At 44.3% G+C, this 18,963-nt stretch overlaps 1 protein-coding gene across 1 annotated transcript in view; it reads left to right on the forward strand.

The window, feature by feature from the left end:
• The window catches only part of LOC120999301 (protocadherin Fat 4-like), a 311,103-nt gene that overhangs the window by 266,583 nt on the left and 25,557 nt on the right, over positions 1-18,963 (forward strand). Inside the window, exon 62 of the mRNA XM_040430172.1 lies at positions 10,593-10,697. Coding sequence (XP_040286106.1) covers positions 10,593-10,697 — 105 coding nt within the window. The remainder of the gene's footprint in view (positions 1-10,592; positions 10,698-18,963) is intronic.

An 18,963-nucleotide genomic window follows, 5' to 3' on the forward strand; every position in this document is an offset into this window, starting at 1 on the left:
CTCCCCCCCCCCTCCTCCCCCCACCCCTCCATCCCCACCCCATGCCTCTTCCGCACCACGGAGATTGAGGAGCCAGAGCCGGGGCACCCTTGGCCCAAAGAAAAAAACTAAAAAATAATTTTATGTCGACATTTTTTTGCTCAACACAATATGATTTTTTTTATTATTTTTCTATATGCTCAGGATTTGGGATTTGGATTTGGGTCGGGCTGCTGATGTCATCCTGCAGGATTGTTACCAACTCAAGGATGACTTCAGGGCTAAAGCGAAACATGCGATACACCTCAGTATCAGGCCTCATGCACACGACCGGTTTTTTTTGCGGTCCGCAAAACGGATTTCCGTTGTTCCGTGATCCGTGACCGTTTTTTCTTCCGTGGGTCCTCCTTGATTTTTGGAGGATCCACGGACATGAAAAGTGAAAAAAAAAAACTAAGTCAAGTTTCCATTGAAAATGATAGGAAAAACGGACACGGATCACGGACACGGATCACGGACGCGGATGCCAAACGGTGCATTTTCCGATTTTTCCACGGACCCATTGAAAGTCAATGGGTCCGCGAAAAAAAACAGAAAACGGAACAACGGCCGCGGATGTACACAACGGTCGTGTGCATGAGGCCTCAGTCATCTGAAAAAGGTTGTAGCGCCCTCTGTAAATCCTCTCCCGTGCCCTCCTACGAGTCGGCTCAGTCAATAGAATATCAAGAACCATAGCTGCCCCTGGCATGTTGGTGCACAGATGTGAGGTCCCGAAAATGTGGGTGCTCTGCTTGTTCAGATCGTCTGTCTAGGTGCTGCTGAAGTTGCGCGCTCCTTCAGATGACATTTGGCCATCTTTTGCTAACTTGCCCCTGCTTTTAACAGGAGCAAGTTTGCCCAGGGAAAAAAGCTTGCACGCTTCCAGCGCAAGATGCGCATCACACGCGCATGTTTCTGAATCATCGGCAGTACCTAATTTGCATATTCGCTGAGGGAATTCCATGAAGGCGCAACTTACACCCCGCGCAAAATTGCGCAGGAACAGCTAGGCTGCGTGCGCGGGAAAATGGCCGCATTTCAGGCTTAACTGGTTTACAGAATCAGCCGCAAATTTGCATAGGAGCAAATCAGTACTTGCGCGGCGCAAATCACACTTGTTCCCGCGCAAGTGCTTCTTGAATCTGGGCCTTTAATGCCAAGACATCATTAGTAGGGATGAGTGAATCGACTTCGGATGCTTCATACAAAGTCGATTCACATAAAACTTTTTTTGAATACTGTATGGAGCGAGCGTTCCGTACAATATTAGAAGGTACTGGCTCTGAAGAGCCGAAATTATTTCTTCGCAAAGTCTCGCAAGACTTCGGGTAATAACTTCGTAAACTAATTTCTTGGAACCGAACCAGATTTCGGTACAAAGGTTTTCTACAGTAGAAATTAATTTCCGAAGTTATTACCCAAAGTCTCCCGAGACTTCGCAAAGAAATAATTTCGGCTCATTAGAGCCAATACATTCTAATACTGTACGGAGCGCTCGCTCTGTACAGTATTCAAACAAAGTCCCTAATCATTAGTAAATGTCAAAGTGACAGCGACATATATGGCTATGGGTAAATGCATGGCTTCTGGTGGTAACAAACTGGCCCTTTAAAAATGTGCTGCACTGTCAGATATTTTTTATATTTTTTAAATAGTCCCAAATTTTCGCTGTTTGGCGTGTAAACACAGACACCTCCCAAGGTCATGTGATCCTCCTCCTTTATCTTTCCTGTCTTCTGATCTGACAAATGGCTGACATCATTTTGAGACAATTGCCTAAATCCAATTGGCAAATTTAAAATTTGGTTTCAACTGGCTGCCCAGTCAAGCACATGCTGACTAGTGATGGACGAACATCGGCCTGGACTTTTTTCGCGAACGTGCATTCGCGATCAAATGTTTGCAAACCATACGTTCGCGGCGGGCCCCATTGACTTTAATGGAAGTCAATCCTGAAAAATCTTGAGGTCATATTTGCAGCCAATACTTACTAGAAGTGCACAAATAGTCCCACAACATGGATAGTGACATACCAGAGGAGGATCATAGGCAGAAATTCCCACAAAAAATATGTATTTTAATCAGGGGCCATTGTTCTGCGTCTTAAAGGGAAACTCTCAAAAATGTGCCCCGCTGGAGCCTAGAAAAATTGTATTTTAGGCCACGGGAGTACAGGTAAATCACAGAAAAAATGCACCAAACGGATATGCCACTGACTATACTGGCTAGTCATAAATGCAGATATTAAAAGCTGAGACTTTTGCCAATATATTCCTGTCAGGAAAATATCGGAGCCCATCATGCACCACGTCACGGTCACTCAGCATGGCAAGGGGTCCTACCACTACGCTAACTATGGTGTGAACAAGGTCTGAAGGTGATGTAATCCAGCTCACAGTCAAGCTTCCACACAACCGCCTAGCAGGACAACTAGTGCAATGTGAACAAAGCAAGACTGTAAGCCACACCCATATCAGACCATGTGATGGAGGTTACCAGGTGCAAAGGAGTGTTTAAATGCCAGGTAAAGGCACATACACTACATATAAAACCAAACAAAATCACAGAAATATCGTGGCAAATATGGGGGAACTGCTCAAACCCCAAACACTGTAGCGTGTTTTTCATTGGGGAAGCGGTCCCACCGCATGTGGACTGCAGCAAACGACTATCCCCAGCAAAAAAATGCATACAATAGAGGATGTCGGCGCGGTCCACATGCACCACAAGGGCATCCTTACACAAACCGAAGCATTGTGCGGATGAAAATATAATCATATAAATCACAGAAAAAATGCACCAAACGGATATGCCACTGACTATACTGGCTAGTCATAAATGCAGATATTAAAAGCTGAGACTTTTGCCAATATATTCCTGTCAGGAAAATATCGGAGCCCACGGGAGTACAGGCCCTAAAAATTTGTCATTCACCTGACAGAAAAGAACTTGTGATGATCTGGCTGGAGGTACATTAGGTGGTCACTGGATACAAATTTTACTGTCGGCCAGTACAGGCCCCAAAAATTAGGCATTCACATGACAAAAAATAACTTGTGATGATGTGGCTGGAGGTACATTAGGCGATCAGTGGATAACATTTTTACTGTAGGCCACTGGAGTACAGGCCCCAGAAATTAGGCATTCACTTGACAGAAAAGAACTGGTGATGATGTGGCTAGAGGTACATTAGGCGGTCACTGGATACAAATTTTACTGTCGGCCAGTACAGGCCCCAAATATTAGGCATTCACCTGACAGAAAAGAACTTGTGATGATGTGGATGGAGGTACATTAGGCGGTCACTGGATACAAATTTTACTGTGGACCACTGGAGTACAGGCCCCAAAAATTAGGCATTCACCTGACAGAAAATAACTTGTGTTGATGTGGCTGGTACATTAGGCGGTCACTGGCTAAAAATTTTACCGTAGGCCAGTACAGGCCCCAAATATTAGGCATTCGCCTGACAGAAAAGGTCTTTTATGCCGCTGTATTTACATAAGACAAGGACCATTCTTTGTTCTGGGTGGTGACGGATATGTGTGGGCTGGCATGAGGAAATTCGATTACACGTGGTCATCACAGGTGTTGAATTCCTCAGAGATCTATGCCTTATTCATTTTTAGAAATGTGAGGTAGTCCACACTGTCGTGAGCTAGGCGAGTACGCTTTTTGGTCATGATCCCCCCCTGCTGCACTGAACGTCCTTTCGGACAGGACACTCGACGAGGGGCAAGCCAAGAGTTTCATGGCAAATTGTGCCAGCTCTTGCCACAGGTCAAGCCTGCACACCCAGTAGTCCAGGGGTTCCTCACTTCTCAAAGCGTCCACATCGGCCGTTAACCCGTTGTAGTCGGACACCTGTCAATCTAGGCGTTCCCTGAGGCTGGATCCGGAGGGCGGCTGTCGATGGGTTGGCTGAAAGAATGATCTCATATCCGAAGTGACCAACACATCTTCAAACCGCCCTCTTCTTGCAGGCGTGGTAGGATTGGTACCCACACCTGTTTCGCTGTGGGTGGAAATTCCTCTGCCAGCGCCCGCAACAGAGGAATGCAGCATCTCTCGCAGCCTGGCCTGGAAATGCTGCATTCTGCCAGCCCTTTGTGATGCTGGTAACATGTCTGCCATTTTGTGTTTGTACGGGGGTCTAAGTACGTTGCTACCCAGTACTGGTCCTCTTTATGCTTTTTATATAGGGGTCCCTCTTCAAACACTGGAGCATGAAGGCCCCCATTTGCACTAAATTGGATGCGGTGGAGCGGCTGCTAGAGCAGCCTATCAAGCATGTACAAGGTGGAGTTTCAATGCGTCGGGCTGTCACGAATCAGCCGTATGATGCGCAGGTGGTGTCGCCGCTGAACGTCAGCAAGGCGAGCCATGGCTGTGTAAGATCTTCTAAAATGGCCAGAGATTTTCCTGGCCTGCCGCAAGACGTCCTGGACCCCAGGGTATTTGACAATGAATCACTGAAAGACTAAGTTCAGGACGTGTGCCATGCACAGCACGTGTGTCATTTTGCCCTGGTTCAGCGCGCTCAGCAGATTCGCACCGTTGTCACACACCACTTTACCAACTGTCAAATTGAGCGGGGTTAGCCACTGATCGGCCTGTGACCGCAGAGCTGAAAGCAGTGCAGGACCGGTGTGGCTCTTGGCTTCCAGGCACAACAGCCTCAGCACAGATGGGCAACGTCTCACGTGGCACATCAATTAGGTTCTGGGGACCTTGAGGGGCGCAGCAGAAGAGGCGATAGCAGTGGAAAAGGATGAGTCAGCCGAGGAGGAGATGGAGGATGGAGTAGGAGGAGGAGAAGAAGAGGCAGGCCTGCATGCAATCCTTGGCGGTAACACCAAATTCACATGGGAGCCACAGGTTACATGCTTGACGGCCATCAGAAGGTTCACCCAGTGGGCAGTAAAAATTATGTACCTTCCCTGCCTGTGTTTGCTAGACCACGTGTCTGTGGTCAGATGTATCTTGGCACCGACACAGATATATTCACTTGCCACTGAACGTGGCCATGTAGTTCTGGGATGCCCTTCTGGGAGAAATATTTCCTTTCGGGGACCTTCCATTGTGGTGTGCCAATGGCCACAAATTTTCTAAAGGCCTCCGAGTCCACCAGATTATATGGCAGTAGTTGGCGGGCTAGCAGTTCCAACAAGCCAGCGGTCAGCCGTTGGGCAAGAAGGTTATCCGGCGTCATCAACTTTTTACGCACGAACATTTGGGCCACGGAAGCCTGCCGTCTGCCAGGTAAACACTACAACGGCACGGTGGAAGGTGGAGTGGAGGACAAATGGGAGGAGAGAGGAGAAGGAGAAGAGGCAGGACGTGGAGCACAGGGAGTGTGGCTTTGTGGGTTCTGACGAAGTTGCTCCCACAGGGCTCGGTGATGGGAGGCCAGGTGCCTTCTTAAGGCAGTTGTCCCTGGGTGAGTGTTGGGCTTACCGCGACTTATGCGTTGACAGCACAGGCTGCAGATGGCAACACTATTGTCAGCAGCTGACACGTTAGAAAAATCCCACACTGCGGAGCCATGTGCCGGCGTACTGGGAGCGCCAGAAGTGACCGTGCATGGTGGATGGCTTGCTTCCGATATATTTGTAGTCTACTTTTTGCCTCCTGTGCCCTGCGAGCTCTGCCTGTTTCTCCTCCTCCCTCTCTGCTGCGCCGTCTGTCCCTCTGAACTCCCATCCTCATCCTCTCTTGTGGGAACCCATGTGATATCCATCGACACGTCATCATAGTCACCTTCACCACCACTGACATTTGAGATCTCGGAGTAGGCAGCAACAGCGGGGACCTCCCTCCTTGGGCTGATCTGTGTACTGTCGTCAGACCGCTGGGTGGTGGCCGTTGCTACCTCCTCTTCCTCATCCGATGTCAAGAATGGCTGCGCATCGGTAAGGTCTGGGAATGGATGGGAAAATAATTCCTCTGACTCGAGTGGAGGGCTATGGTGGTGGTGGTGTCTTTGGGGGTGCACACAGCAGAGAGTGAGGAGGGTGCAGATACAGAGGATGAGGAAGGTGCAGAAGCGGAAGGCTGAATGAGCCACTCAACCAACTCTGGTGCGTCCTTTGAAGTAATCGCTCGCGCTTTCTCCAACTTCCCAGTTAGGTTCCCTACAACCCCTGCAGAGCGGCCTGCCTCTTCCTCTGCCTGTCATTTTCAAAATTACCCTGTGCCTAAGTCCCTAGAGAAGAGCAGTATTTGTGGAAGCAAGTATATCGCAGGCCTCAATCAATATTTGGTGGAAACAGGTATATCGAACCCCTTAATCAGTATTTTGTGGAAGCAGGTATATCACAGGCCTCAATCAATATTTGGTGGAAACAGGTATATCAAACCCCTTAATCAGTATTTTTTGGAAGCAGGTGTCTCGCAGGCCTCAATCAATATTTGGTGGTAACAGGTATATCAAACCCCTTAATCAGTATTTTGTGGAGGCAGGTGTATCGCAGGCCTCAATCAATATTTGGTGGAAGCAGGTATATCAATCCCCTTAATCAGTATTTTGTGGAAGCAGGTATATCGCAGGCCTCAATCAATATTTGGTGGAAACAGGTATATAAATCCCTTTAATCAGTATTTTGTGGAAGCAGGTATATCTAAGCCCTCAATCAGTATTTTGTGGAAGTAGGTATCTCGTAGGCCTCAATCAATATTTGCTGGAAACAGGTATATCAATCCCCTTAATCAGTATTTTGTGGAAGCAGGTATATCGCAGCCCTCAATCAATATTTGGTGGAAGAAGGTATATCAAACCCATTAATCAGTATTTTGTGGAAACAGGTAAATCGCACCCCTCAATCAATATTTGGTTGAAGCAGGTATATCGAACCCCTTAATCAGTATTTTGTGGAAGAAGGTATATCACACCCCTCAATAATTTGTTTTGCCACAACAGTTATATCACATCACCCTGTTTATTTGGGGCAACAGGTATATTGCAGCCCTCAATCAGTATTTTGTGGAAAAAGGTATATCACACCCCTCAATCAGTTTTTTTGGGGGCAACAGGTATATCACACCCGTTGAAATTAGTTGTTCCAATAGCACTTGTCCCTCTATATACCTGCGGTATCACAGCAGTACTGCACACAACTGCTGCACAATACAAATTCACTATATACTTTCTATGTTAGAAAGTATATTATAGGTATATCACACCCCTCAATCAGCTTTTTTTGGGGCAGCAGGTATATCACACCCGTCGTTGCAATTAGTTGTTCCAATGGCGTTTGTCCCTCTGTATAGCTGCGGTATTGCAGCAGAACCGCACACAACTGATGCACAATACAAATGCACTATAATATACTTTCTATGTTAGTATATTATACGTATATCACACCCCTCAGTATTTCACACCTATCGATAGCTCACCTATATCAGTCCTTAAAAGGACTTTTGTGGCCCTATTAGCTAGTGTTTGGTGTCCCTAACAGCCTGTGTCTGCTCCGCAAAGCAACCTCTCCCTACACTGTCAAAACACAGAATTTAAAATGGCTGCCAGATCGGGTTCTGTTATAGGGTGGGGGTGTATCCATGTGCTGAAACGTCTCAATTGGCTGTCCTGTCCCACCTGATGGATGTGTCATGGGTCAAAGTTCGGCACAATGCATAAGAAAATGGAGCCGGCGAATATTGCCATATGTTCGCATGTTTGGCGAATTGCGAACGTGCAAAGTTCGCCGTGAAACGACCACCAGGCCATCTCTAATGCTAACCAATGATAGGTATGATTGACATGAACGGCAGGAAGCACAGTGGCCACTTTTCATGCTGATGGTGCAGGCCGTATTACTCAAGCTGCTTCAGTCTAACTACAGATCCTCACCTCTGAAAGGTTCCTGCGAAAGAAAAGTAACAGAAATATTTTATTTTCTTCTACATGCTCCTTGTGAGCTCATGTGTATGACAGGCAGATGGATCAAACTGTGACAGACACACGGAAACAAACTGGGCAGAGCACTTTACTGCATAAAGTCAGTTACCATGATTGCAGCTGTTACTGGCTATGAGACCCTGACATCATTCACAATATACATCCATCTTCAGAATTTCAAAGCTAACATGCATTCGGCTACTTTCATACTTGTTTTAATTGCAGTATTGAGATCCAGAATTAAACTGATCCGTTTTGATTTTGCACATCAGTATACATCTTTTCCGTTAGGATGCAGTTGTGTAAAATCAAAACCGGTCGTTTCAGGCGAACTTTGCTCGTTCGCGGTTTGCCGAACATATGGCGATGTCCGCCGGCGCCATATTCTTTTACATTGTGAAGAACTTTGACCCATGACACATCCATGAGGTGGTACAGGACAGCAAATTGAAACGTTTCAGCACATGGACATACCCCTACCTTATAAATAAACCTGATATGGCCGCCATTTTACATTCAGTCTTTTGCCAGTGTAGGGAGAGGTTGCTGTGTGGAGCAGGGACAGACTGTTAGGGACACCAAACGCTAGCTAATAGGGCCACAAAAGTCATTTTAAGGACTGGTATAGGTGTGCTATCGATAGGTGTGACTGAGGGGTGTAATATACTTACATATTCATATTCTAACATAGAAAGTATATTATAGTGCATTTGTATTGTGCAGCAGTTGTGTGCGGTTCTGCTGCGTTACCGCAGCTACACAGAGTGCCAAACGATATTGGAACAAATAATTTCTACTGGTGTTATATACCTGTTGCCCCCCCCAAAAAATGATTGAAGCAGGGGTGTTATATACCAATTATATACTTTCTATATAGTGCGTTTAGGTGGTGCAGCATTTGTTTGCGGTTTTGCTGCTTAACCTCAGCTACAGACAATGACAAACGCCTTTGGAACAAATAATTTTTACTGGTGTGATATACCAGTTGCCCCCCGAAAAAACTGATTGAAGCAGGGGTGTTATATACCAATTATATACTTTCTATATAGTGCATTTGGGTAGTACAGCATTTGTTTGCGGTTTAGCTGCGATACCTCAGCTACACAGAGTGACCAACAACATTGGAACAAATAATTTCTACTGGTGTGATATACCAGTTGCTACCCAAAAATGTGGAAAAAAAAGTGGGCTACAGTAAAATTGTTATACATTGACCGCATAATGTACCTCGAGCCACATAATCACAATTTCTTTTATGTCAGGTGAATGGCAAATTTTTAAGGCCTGTACTCCTGTGGCCTAAAATAAAAAAAATTCTAGACTCCAACAGGGCACATTTCAGAGAATTTCCCTTTAAGACACATAAAAATGTCCCCTGATTAAGATAAATATTTTTTGTCATTGATCCCCCTCTAGTATGTCACTGTCCATGTTGTGGGAGTATTTGGTGGCTGCAAATACTGTATGAGCTGAAGGTTAATCGGGTTCCCCTGCCATTAAAGTGAATGGGGCCCGCCGCGAGCTTGCGGTTCGCGAACATTTGATCGCGTTCGCGAACAGTCCTGGCCGATGTTCGTCCATCACTATCCGTCACTAAATACATTGAAAGTTAATGGGTGACGGATCCATTTTTTTTCAGTTTTTATGACCGGACACAAAACCACAGCTTGCAGCGGTTTTGTATCCGGTCACAAAACAGAATGTTGCCAGAACAGAAGACACCCTGATGCATCCTGAACGGATCTATTTTCATTCAGAATGCATGAGGACTAAGCGTAAACTTTTTTGGGGGGTATTTAGATGCTCTGCCGAATCTCAATACCAGAAAACAACAACGCAAGTGTAAAAGTAACCTTAGTTGGAGAGCCTATTGAATTTAAAAGGTTTTTGACAGTCTTTTACTGATGACCTATACTCTGGACAGGTCCTCAGTATCTGATCAGTGTGGGTCTGACACCCAGGACCCCCGACGATCAGCACCAGCGCTTGCAGTAGCGCCACAGCCTTCTCCCTGCTCACCAAACACAGTGCAGTACATTGTATAGCGGCTGTGCTTGGAATAGCAGCTCAGCCCCATTCACTTCTATGGGGATGAGCTGCGTCTATACCATATGACCGATGAATGTGATGTCACCTGGCCCAGGCAAAGCTGGAGAAGGCCTGGGCTACTGCAAGTGCCAGTGCCTATCCAAACAGCTGACCGGTTGAGGTCCCGGGTGTCTGATCCCCACTGATCAGATACCGATGACCTATCCTGGGGATAGCAACATTATTTTTTTTATTTCCCTTGTGCTGTGGCTGCAGAGAGGCTCTTGCTCAAGTTACCTTGCAGATGACAACTAATCACTGGAAGTGCAAGTGGATGCAATTGTAGAGTGCCAATTGCAGACAGAGACCTAAAAATAGCCTCATAGCCTGCCATCAATGAATGCTTATTAGGGCCTGCCAGTGGCAGGGTATAGTAAGCTGCCTGTCAGTGTAATACTATACTATATACTATAACAGAGCATTATATTTTTTTGTTGGACTCGTAGAATATAAATTGTGGCAAGCTCCATTGGATGCTCTATGTATGGTGATATTTGTCATTAAAGCCTAATGATATAACATAGCTACCAGAGAATATCTATGGCATGATAAAGGGTCCTACCTATTTGATTTTAATATTTTTTAGGAAAGGTTTTCCAAAGAGCAAAACAAGAAGTAAATCCACTGAAGAGATGCATACTGCACATGGCGTTGAAGAGTCTTCAAGTAATGTTCTGGAAGAAGATAATATGTAAGATTCAAGTTTTCCCACCTTATTTAGGCTAAGTCCACATCACATTTTTGCTTCATGTTGAAAGGTTGTTGTTACGTTAGTGGATGTGGAACAACTGTGTCAACTGACCATTTTGACTTTGGGCTAACCCTAAGAGCGTTATGCTGGCAGCAACCTGGTAGTCACCTTTTTACCCCTATACAGGGATCTGGACTTTGCTGCAGGGAGCCAATAGACTGCTTCCTCTTGGGGTAGTCCTGCAAATCTGGCTGGCAGCGGAGGGTCATAACAGTAAGAGGCACTGGTGGGAACACAGGCAGATAACAGAGAACAAACACCTTAGCAAGAAACAGGCACGCTAGAAAACTTGCTCAGGTAATGAAATGAGGTCAGCAGCTCAGCTGATTAGCAATTAGAAGCAGCCATGGAGCTGCTCACACAGCAAAGGAGTTCCTAACAGTGGGAGTTCCTAACAGTGGCATACCGTCAATAGAGGCAGACCACAGGCTCTCAGGTCTCTTTGGTTCATTGCATTCATGGAGAAGACATCATTTAGAGGATAATAAAACTTTCAAATTTCTTATCTATAATCCTCATGCATAATTGCTCCCACAATTTAAAAAAATGCTGTTTGTTTACTCCTCCGCTCATATTGATCTGCTTTACATCATTTGTCTCATCTACCTCATTATTCTTATGTACTTTGGCGTATAAATATGTGAATCTTTAGAATCTTCAGTCTTAAGAGATGCCTGATAGAGGGACAAGAATAGACAGTTCTAACAGACGGCAAAATGAGGAACGCACACAGGAGGTATCCGTCTTTTGTGGATCTGCAATTTGTGGACAGCAAAAACAGCTATGGTGGTGTACATGAGGCCTTGGGCGTTTGGTCAGTGATTTCCATCAGTGATTGTGAGCCAAAACCAAGATTGGAGCCTCCACACAGATAAGGTATAAGGTTCAGCACCTGTTCTGTGGTTAGAGCCACACCTGGTTTGGGCTCAAAATCGCTGATGGAAAACACTGACCGAACACTGACTGTGTGAATAAGGCATTAGTCAAACAATAATTGTAATTTTGATTGGATGTAGTTTCTATGTATGCCCCTGGTTCCTAATAGACACAGCAAGGCAGCGATGGGCACAAGCCACTGATGTAACAGTTGTTTTTTTATATCTTTGATGCAGGTTTCTTTTACCTCCTGACCCTCTCCCCCCTTCCCACACACCAAAGTCCCAACTTTTTGTTAGTATGTCATTCATAATATATCTAAACATTCATTTGTCTTACAGTCCAATTCGTAGCTCCCACAGGCTAATCGAATGCATCAATTGTCTACTATCTGCCCCTTTATTAGACTTTCCAGTCCATGTTGAACATTATCAGAATATTCAGAAAGACCTCTACCTCTACATCCCCACCTCACACACCACCTAGCCACTCAGTGCAGTATGGAATTATCTTTCATTTAGAAAGGGTAGGTTATGTTCTACTATCCCTAAATCCCATATATGATGACATTTCTGCATCTTTCCCCTTTTAGTGCTCTAGGCAAATAAACCTATGTACCCTCACTTTAAATTCTTGTACCATAGGCGGTTCTGAAGCAATCCAATGAAAAGCAATACGTTTACGGGCCTGATAAAGGAGGCAGAGGATAGAAAGACGATGCCCGCTGTTACAGGAATCATAGCTACATATTTAAGGAAACATGTCAATACCGTCAAATCTAGATTTATCTTAAAAACTTAATTTATACCTGACATCACTTCCCTCCAATAGCGTCGGAGTCGGGGACAGTTCCACATAAGGTGCACTGAACCCGATTGTGACATACCACATCTCGGGCAAGCAGCATCCTGTCTATAGCCCATCTTAAACAGACGTTTGGGGGTCCTATAAACCCTGTGTAATAGATACAATTGGGAAAGCCTATGCGCCTCACTCACCGGTACATCATGGAAAGCTATTTAACACCTCTTCCCATTGTTCCTCAGTCAAGTCACTTATATCCATTTTCCACTTGTGTCCATTTTCCACTGTGCCAACTTCTGTTGCCTACAAGCTCTTTTGGAAGTATAGGTTGCACCTCAATGGGGAAGGTGCAGCTGTTTTGGGGGAGAGGATGATTAGAAGGTTGGAGGCAAGGTTGGCAACCGTCCAGAAATTTATTTTCCTGTGGCCATGATTTTTTTTTGAGGCTGGTGGTATTTGACTAGATTGTTTTAGTGGTAATTATCATCATTTTACAGCTCACAGTAAGTGCTGGTAATGAGTTCTTATTAGTATACTGAGGTATAGACATGTATTACTTATAATCTTTATCATTCATAATGGTTTTCCAATTTGGAGAGGAGCATACAGTATGTTTAGAAAGGATCGTCAAAACTGGACTTATGTAAAGTCTTGTGTAAAGCCCACACTCAGGGAAGATATAAGTGAGGGACATACTGTAAACATGTGGAGTCACTGTGGGTAGAAATATATGGAGGAAAAAACAATAATAAAATACTGGTACCACTAATATACCAGAGTCCCCAGAAAATCTACCACTAAAGGAAATAGATGAGGCGACAAATCATAATGAGGTCATTATTATGGGGAACTTCAACTACCCAGATATAGACTGGGAAACTGTGCATCTAATAAAGGAAACAGGTTCTTGGCAATAACCAAAGATAATTACCTTTCCCAACTGATTCAGGATCCTACTAGAGGGACGGCCATACTGGACTTAGGTTAATACTAACAGAACAACAAATGTGCAGGTTGGGGCATACCTGGGAAATAGTGACCATAAAATAACCTTTCAATTTTCATTTAATATAGTGTTTCTTCAGTGAGGCACAAAAACCGGGAGAACTTCTAAAAAGCAAATGTTGACCAGCTGAGAGACGCCATTAGCCTAACTAACGGTGACCATGTCCTCAAAAAATGCAGCCACAAAATGGGATATTTTTAAAAGCATCCTACACTCTAATTGTGAGATGTACATATTTTATGGGAATAAAAGGGTGAGGAAGAAGAGAAAATTAATGTGGATAAATAGAATTGTAAAGGGGGCAATAAATGACAAAAAGAAAGCATTTAAATTCCTAAAAAGGGAAGTTAGTAAGGAAGCATTGAAAAACTGTAAGGAAAAAATATAATATGTAAAAGACAGATAGCAGCAAAGCTAGAGACAGAGAGACTCATTGACAAAGAGATTAAAACTAACCCTAAAATGTTCTCCAATTATATACATGTAACAAATTTAAACTGGAAAGTGTTGGCCCTTAGAGGAATGATGAGGGAGGAGTTGTAGAGAGCAATGAGGAGAAAGCAAAGAAATTAAATATTTTTTCCCCACTGCATTCTTTGTCACTTTATGTGATAATAGCTTTGGAACACTTACTTATCCAAGACATTCTGAGATTGTTTTCTAGTGACACATTGTACCTCATGATAGTCATAAATTTGAGTCAAAACATTTCACCTTTATTTGTTAAAAAAAATCCCAATTTTTTTTTTTACACAGTTTTAATTTCTTTTATTTACGGTGTTTACCTAAGGAGTTAGGTCATGTGATATTTTCATACAGCAGGTTGTTATGGACGTGGAAAAACCGAATATGTCTACTTTTTTATTTTATTTCACTTTAACACAATAATAGCAGTTTTGAAGCAAAAAAATAATAATTATGTATATATATTTTTTTAAATTCTGTTTATTTGGAGCAGATTCACAAAATACAAGGCAAGGGTCATGAACCCGCATATCATACATTAAACATGCTTTCCCCCCCGGGCTTCTGGAGGAAGTCAGGGAGTCACATACAGTAACATAAGGAACATGAGTTTAATATACATGAATCTGACTGCATTTTTTATTTTAATTTAAAAGTAGTAGGAACAGAAATAATAAAGAAAAGAAAGGGAAGAGGGGAAAGGGAAAGAGATATAGGGGGGAGGGGAGGCAGGACTATACTGCCAGGGGTCCCAGAGTATTACCTAGAGATGCTCTAAGATACCATGAAGTGTACTGAAAAGGTTTAACCAATTCTCTAATTTCTACCATATTAAAGTGTGCAATAATAAAAGTGCGCCACTTATTAAAGAATTTGGAAGCTGAACTTTCTTTGTGCCTAGATGCTTCAATCCTTTCATATCCCAAAAGAACTTTCAATTCAGAGATCACAGCAGGAATGTCTGGCATGGCATCTGTGAGCCATCTCTGGAGCAAGACCCTTTTGGCTACTAACAAGACCGAGTGTAATAAAATCGGTATCTTAGTTGGGTTCTCCAGACAGATATAATGGAAAACCAAGGTCTGGGGTTCCATAGGTAACTCCACCAACCAGTTAGTCTTGATATACTCAATCACAGCGGCCCAAAATTTGACTACCCCAGGACATGTCCAAATGCCATGCCAGAAATCCGTAGCAGCCAATTTACAATTAGGACAATGTGTGATACGGTCTGGAAACTGGGGAGAGGCTGGAAAGTTAAAACCATAGATTGCCCGATGCATCATTCTAAAAAACGTTTCACGCCAAATCTCACCAATCACGCACTGACGTACCTTACTCCAACCTTCCAGGATCTTTACCCCAATCTCATCATCCATAGTGATGTGCTCCCACTTCTTAAAAAGAGTGGAAACCTTGGCTTTCGTGAAATTTCCTGAAAAGGCCCTATACAACCTAGAGAGAGAAACTGTTTGGGGGGAGAAACTAAGGATCTCATCAAAGGAGTTTTTGGTCACCTCCCTCGATAGATCACGCAATCTATGTGAGCAGAAACCCACAATCTGCATTATTTGCAAGAAATGGGAATCCGGTAAGGCATATTTTTCCTTCAGTTCTTTTGGAGTTAGCCAACGTTTTTCCCCTTGATGCATCAGATGTTCCGCCCTAGTCAAACCCCTAGATATCCACAGCTTAGAAGGTCTCAGACTAGCCCATAGCGGCATCCATTTAGAGATTGCATGAGGCAGATTTACTGTCTTCCTAACCGCCTTCCAGGTTGCTATCGTATCTCTCAATAAAAGCGAGGATTTAATTTCCCCAGGTAATGCGGCCAGGTTAGAGTGGAGGCACGATACCAGGTTCCATGGAGCTACCAGGTTTTGCTCCACTTCCCTATTAGAGAAAAGATCAGTATTATGCACCCAATCCGAAACATGACGCATAAGACATGCCAGATTGTAACCCCGTACATTCGGGAATTTCACTCCTCCTTCTGGTTTCCATAACATAAGCTTCGAAAGAGAGATACGAGGGCGTCTGCCTGACCACAGAAACGTGGTAAAAGCCTTGTTTAGAGCAGTGACATCGGTATGTTTCAGTAGGATCGGAAGCGTTTGGAGGGGGTAGAGTAACTTAGAAAAACTCATCATCTTAATGAGCTGGCACCTTCCCAGCAGAGATAAGGGAAGTGAGTGCCATTTCTGTAGTTCAGATATTATTTTCGCTATGAGGGGAGGATAGTTTAGTGAGTACAATGACCCCGGAAGCTTACCAATTTTAACCCCTAAGTACGTGACATATTTCTTAACAGCAGATAAAGAGAGACCTATATCCTGCCAAAACTGCGGTGGGTTAGTGGCGTGAAGCTCTAGAATCTCACTTTTAGATGAATTTATTTTATATCCTGAGAAGGACCCAAAAAAAAACAGGAACTCCATTAGGGGGCCTAAGTGTCGCTGTGGAGTGTCCATGAAAATCAAAAGATCATCCGCATATAAAGTTAGCTTGACCTCTTTCTTGCCTATGGTAATACCCGTATATAAGTCAGAATCCTCTAGAAATCTAGCTAAGGGCTCGATGGCTAGGTCAAAGAGGAGGGGGGAAAGCGGACAACCCTGTCTAGTCCCTCTTTGGAGGGGGAACACCCGAGACAGGAAACCTCCCGTATGAATGCGCGCCGCTGGGCTGGAATAAAGACCCTTCAAAAAGGTACGGATATCCCCCAAAATCTTGAATTTATCGAGCACCGCCCCCAGCCAGTCCCAACGCAATGAGTCAAAAGCTTTTTCCGCATCTAAAGCCAGTAAAATAGGGGTTCCGGCTGGCTGAGGGCGGCGCCGGACCCAATCCAAGGTTGCCAACACCTTCCTAATATTTGCCACCCCCGACCTCCCTTTAATGAAACCCACCTGGGAGGGCCCTATCAGGGTAGGCATTAATAGGCTCAGTCTGTCAGCCAGTATTTTAGTCAATATCTTGAGATCCTGATTAATGAGCGAGATTGGGCGGTACGAACCTGGATCTTGTGGGTCCTTATTTGGTTTAAGTATCAATTTAATGTGGGCAACATTAACATGAGCAGGGAAACTACCTGTGTGTAAAAGATGGTTAAAATAGTCCGTCAGTGTGGGGGCAAGATTTTCTTGTAGCACTTTGCAAAATTCTCCTGAGAATCCGTCAGGGCCTGGCGCCTTTCCGTTATGTAGGGAACGTATTATATGTAGCACTTCCTCAGCCGTTATTTCCGCATTTATAGATCCCTGCTGTTCCTCCGTCAGGGAAGGTAATTTGACGTCTGACAGAAATCTCCTACCCTTTTCAGGGTCTTCTGGGGTGTCGCTAAAGAGACGCTCATAATATTTTCCTAGCAAATCATTTATCAACTTAGGATTTGTTTGGACCACTCCCCCCTCCCCTTTCAGAGCTGTGATGACTGTAGGAGTCCTCCTGCCCCGTGCTAAGTTGGCCAACATTTTGCCTGACTTATTCCCAAATCTGAACAGATCCGTCTGGAATTCTGACCTATACATTGCCTCCCTTTTATCTACCCAAACTTCAAAGGTATTTCTAGCTGCAATCCAGGCCTCCTTGTGCTGAGTGGTAGCCACCCGGAGGAATTGAGTGTATGCCTGTCTGAGGGCCGAGCTAGCCTCCTGATATTGTTTAGCGACCACCTTGCGTAAATTACTGACATAACTGAGAATTCGGCCCCTCAGGACCGCTTTAGCAGCCTCCCAGTGGGTCGAAACATCTGATGCATCTCGGGGATTGTCACCCTGAAACTCCCACCACCAACCTTGTAGTGTATCTTTGAAATTGTCATCCTTGGCAAGAAAAGAAGGAAAGCGCCATATAAAATCAGTTCCTCTAGGGTAGGTATCCTGCAAGGAAATGGAGATAGGTGAGTGGTCAGAAATAAGTAAGTCATGAATTTCAGCGGAAACCACCCTAGATGACATATGCAAGGGAAGGAAAAGATAGTCAATACGAGACCATACATTATGTGCGTGTGAAAAATGCGTATACTCCCTGTCATCAGGATGTAGAGAGCGCCAGGTATCATATAAACCTGTAGAGGTTAGAAAGGGAGGTATAACCTTGTCAGAGAGTCTTTGCGATCCGACCATCCCCTCCTCTCTCTTCCGGTCTGCCAGAACAGATGCGACTGAGTTAAAATCACCACCCACAATTCTGTTGTGAGTTCCATCCATATGCAGTCTGTTCTCCAGAAGGGCGTAAAAGGGGGCATTATTTTCATTTGGGGCATACACATTATGAATGCTATAAGAAATCCCTCCTATCTCTACCACTAACCTATGCCATCTGCCCTCACTGTCATGAAATTCTGAAAGTATCTTCCCTGAGAAATTTCTATGTACTAAAGTGAGTACTCCAGCTTTGCGCTCCCTGGCTGAGGATCCGAACACAGAACCTACCCAGAATTTTTTCATACGGAAGAAATCTTTATCCTCCAAATGCGTCTCTTGCAGGAGAACTATATCAGGTTGAAGACGCTTCAGGTGGCGTAAAATCTTTGACCGCTTCTGCGGGGAGTGTAAACCTGTGACATTCCAGGAGATAATTTTCATTTCAGTTCCGGTATGTACGGATCCCCAGACAGAGAAAGCCAAGGGAGAAAGGAGGAGGAAAGGAAAAAGGGGGGGAGGAAAAGAGAACAGAAAACACAAGCAAAAATCAATATAGGTACAACCAAATAGAACTGCCTAGGTGTGTGGCAGCAGGTACCAATCCACTGGACCGGGTATGGCTAGATGGTGTCAGCCGTCACTAAATCTAGTTATAGACTTTCCTTTTTTCCGCCATGGCAGAGCTCTCACATACCTAGCCTAAACAATGGCAATCTGTACGACTGAACATGAGTGGGTTATTGGCTATTCACTCGGGGGCCCCCCTATTGTACTGCTTTGACCACACCTTTACCCTAACTCTCCCAATAAGACACAGAGACCAGAGTTGGATAATAATGGCCACAGCAGCCGTTTATTAACATAAATACAACAAACCATAAATCATATTACAGTTTCTTACCCATGA

Source organism: Bufo bufo, chromosome 4 (assembly GCF_905171765.1).
Source record: "Bufo bufo chromosome 4, aBufBuf1.1, whole genome shotgun sequence".
In the NCBI taxonomy this organism is placed as follows: domain Eukaryota; kingdom Metazoa; phylum Chordata; class Amphibia; order Anura; family Bufonidae; genus Bufo; species Bufo bufo.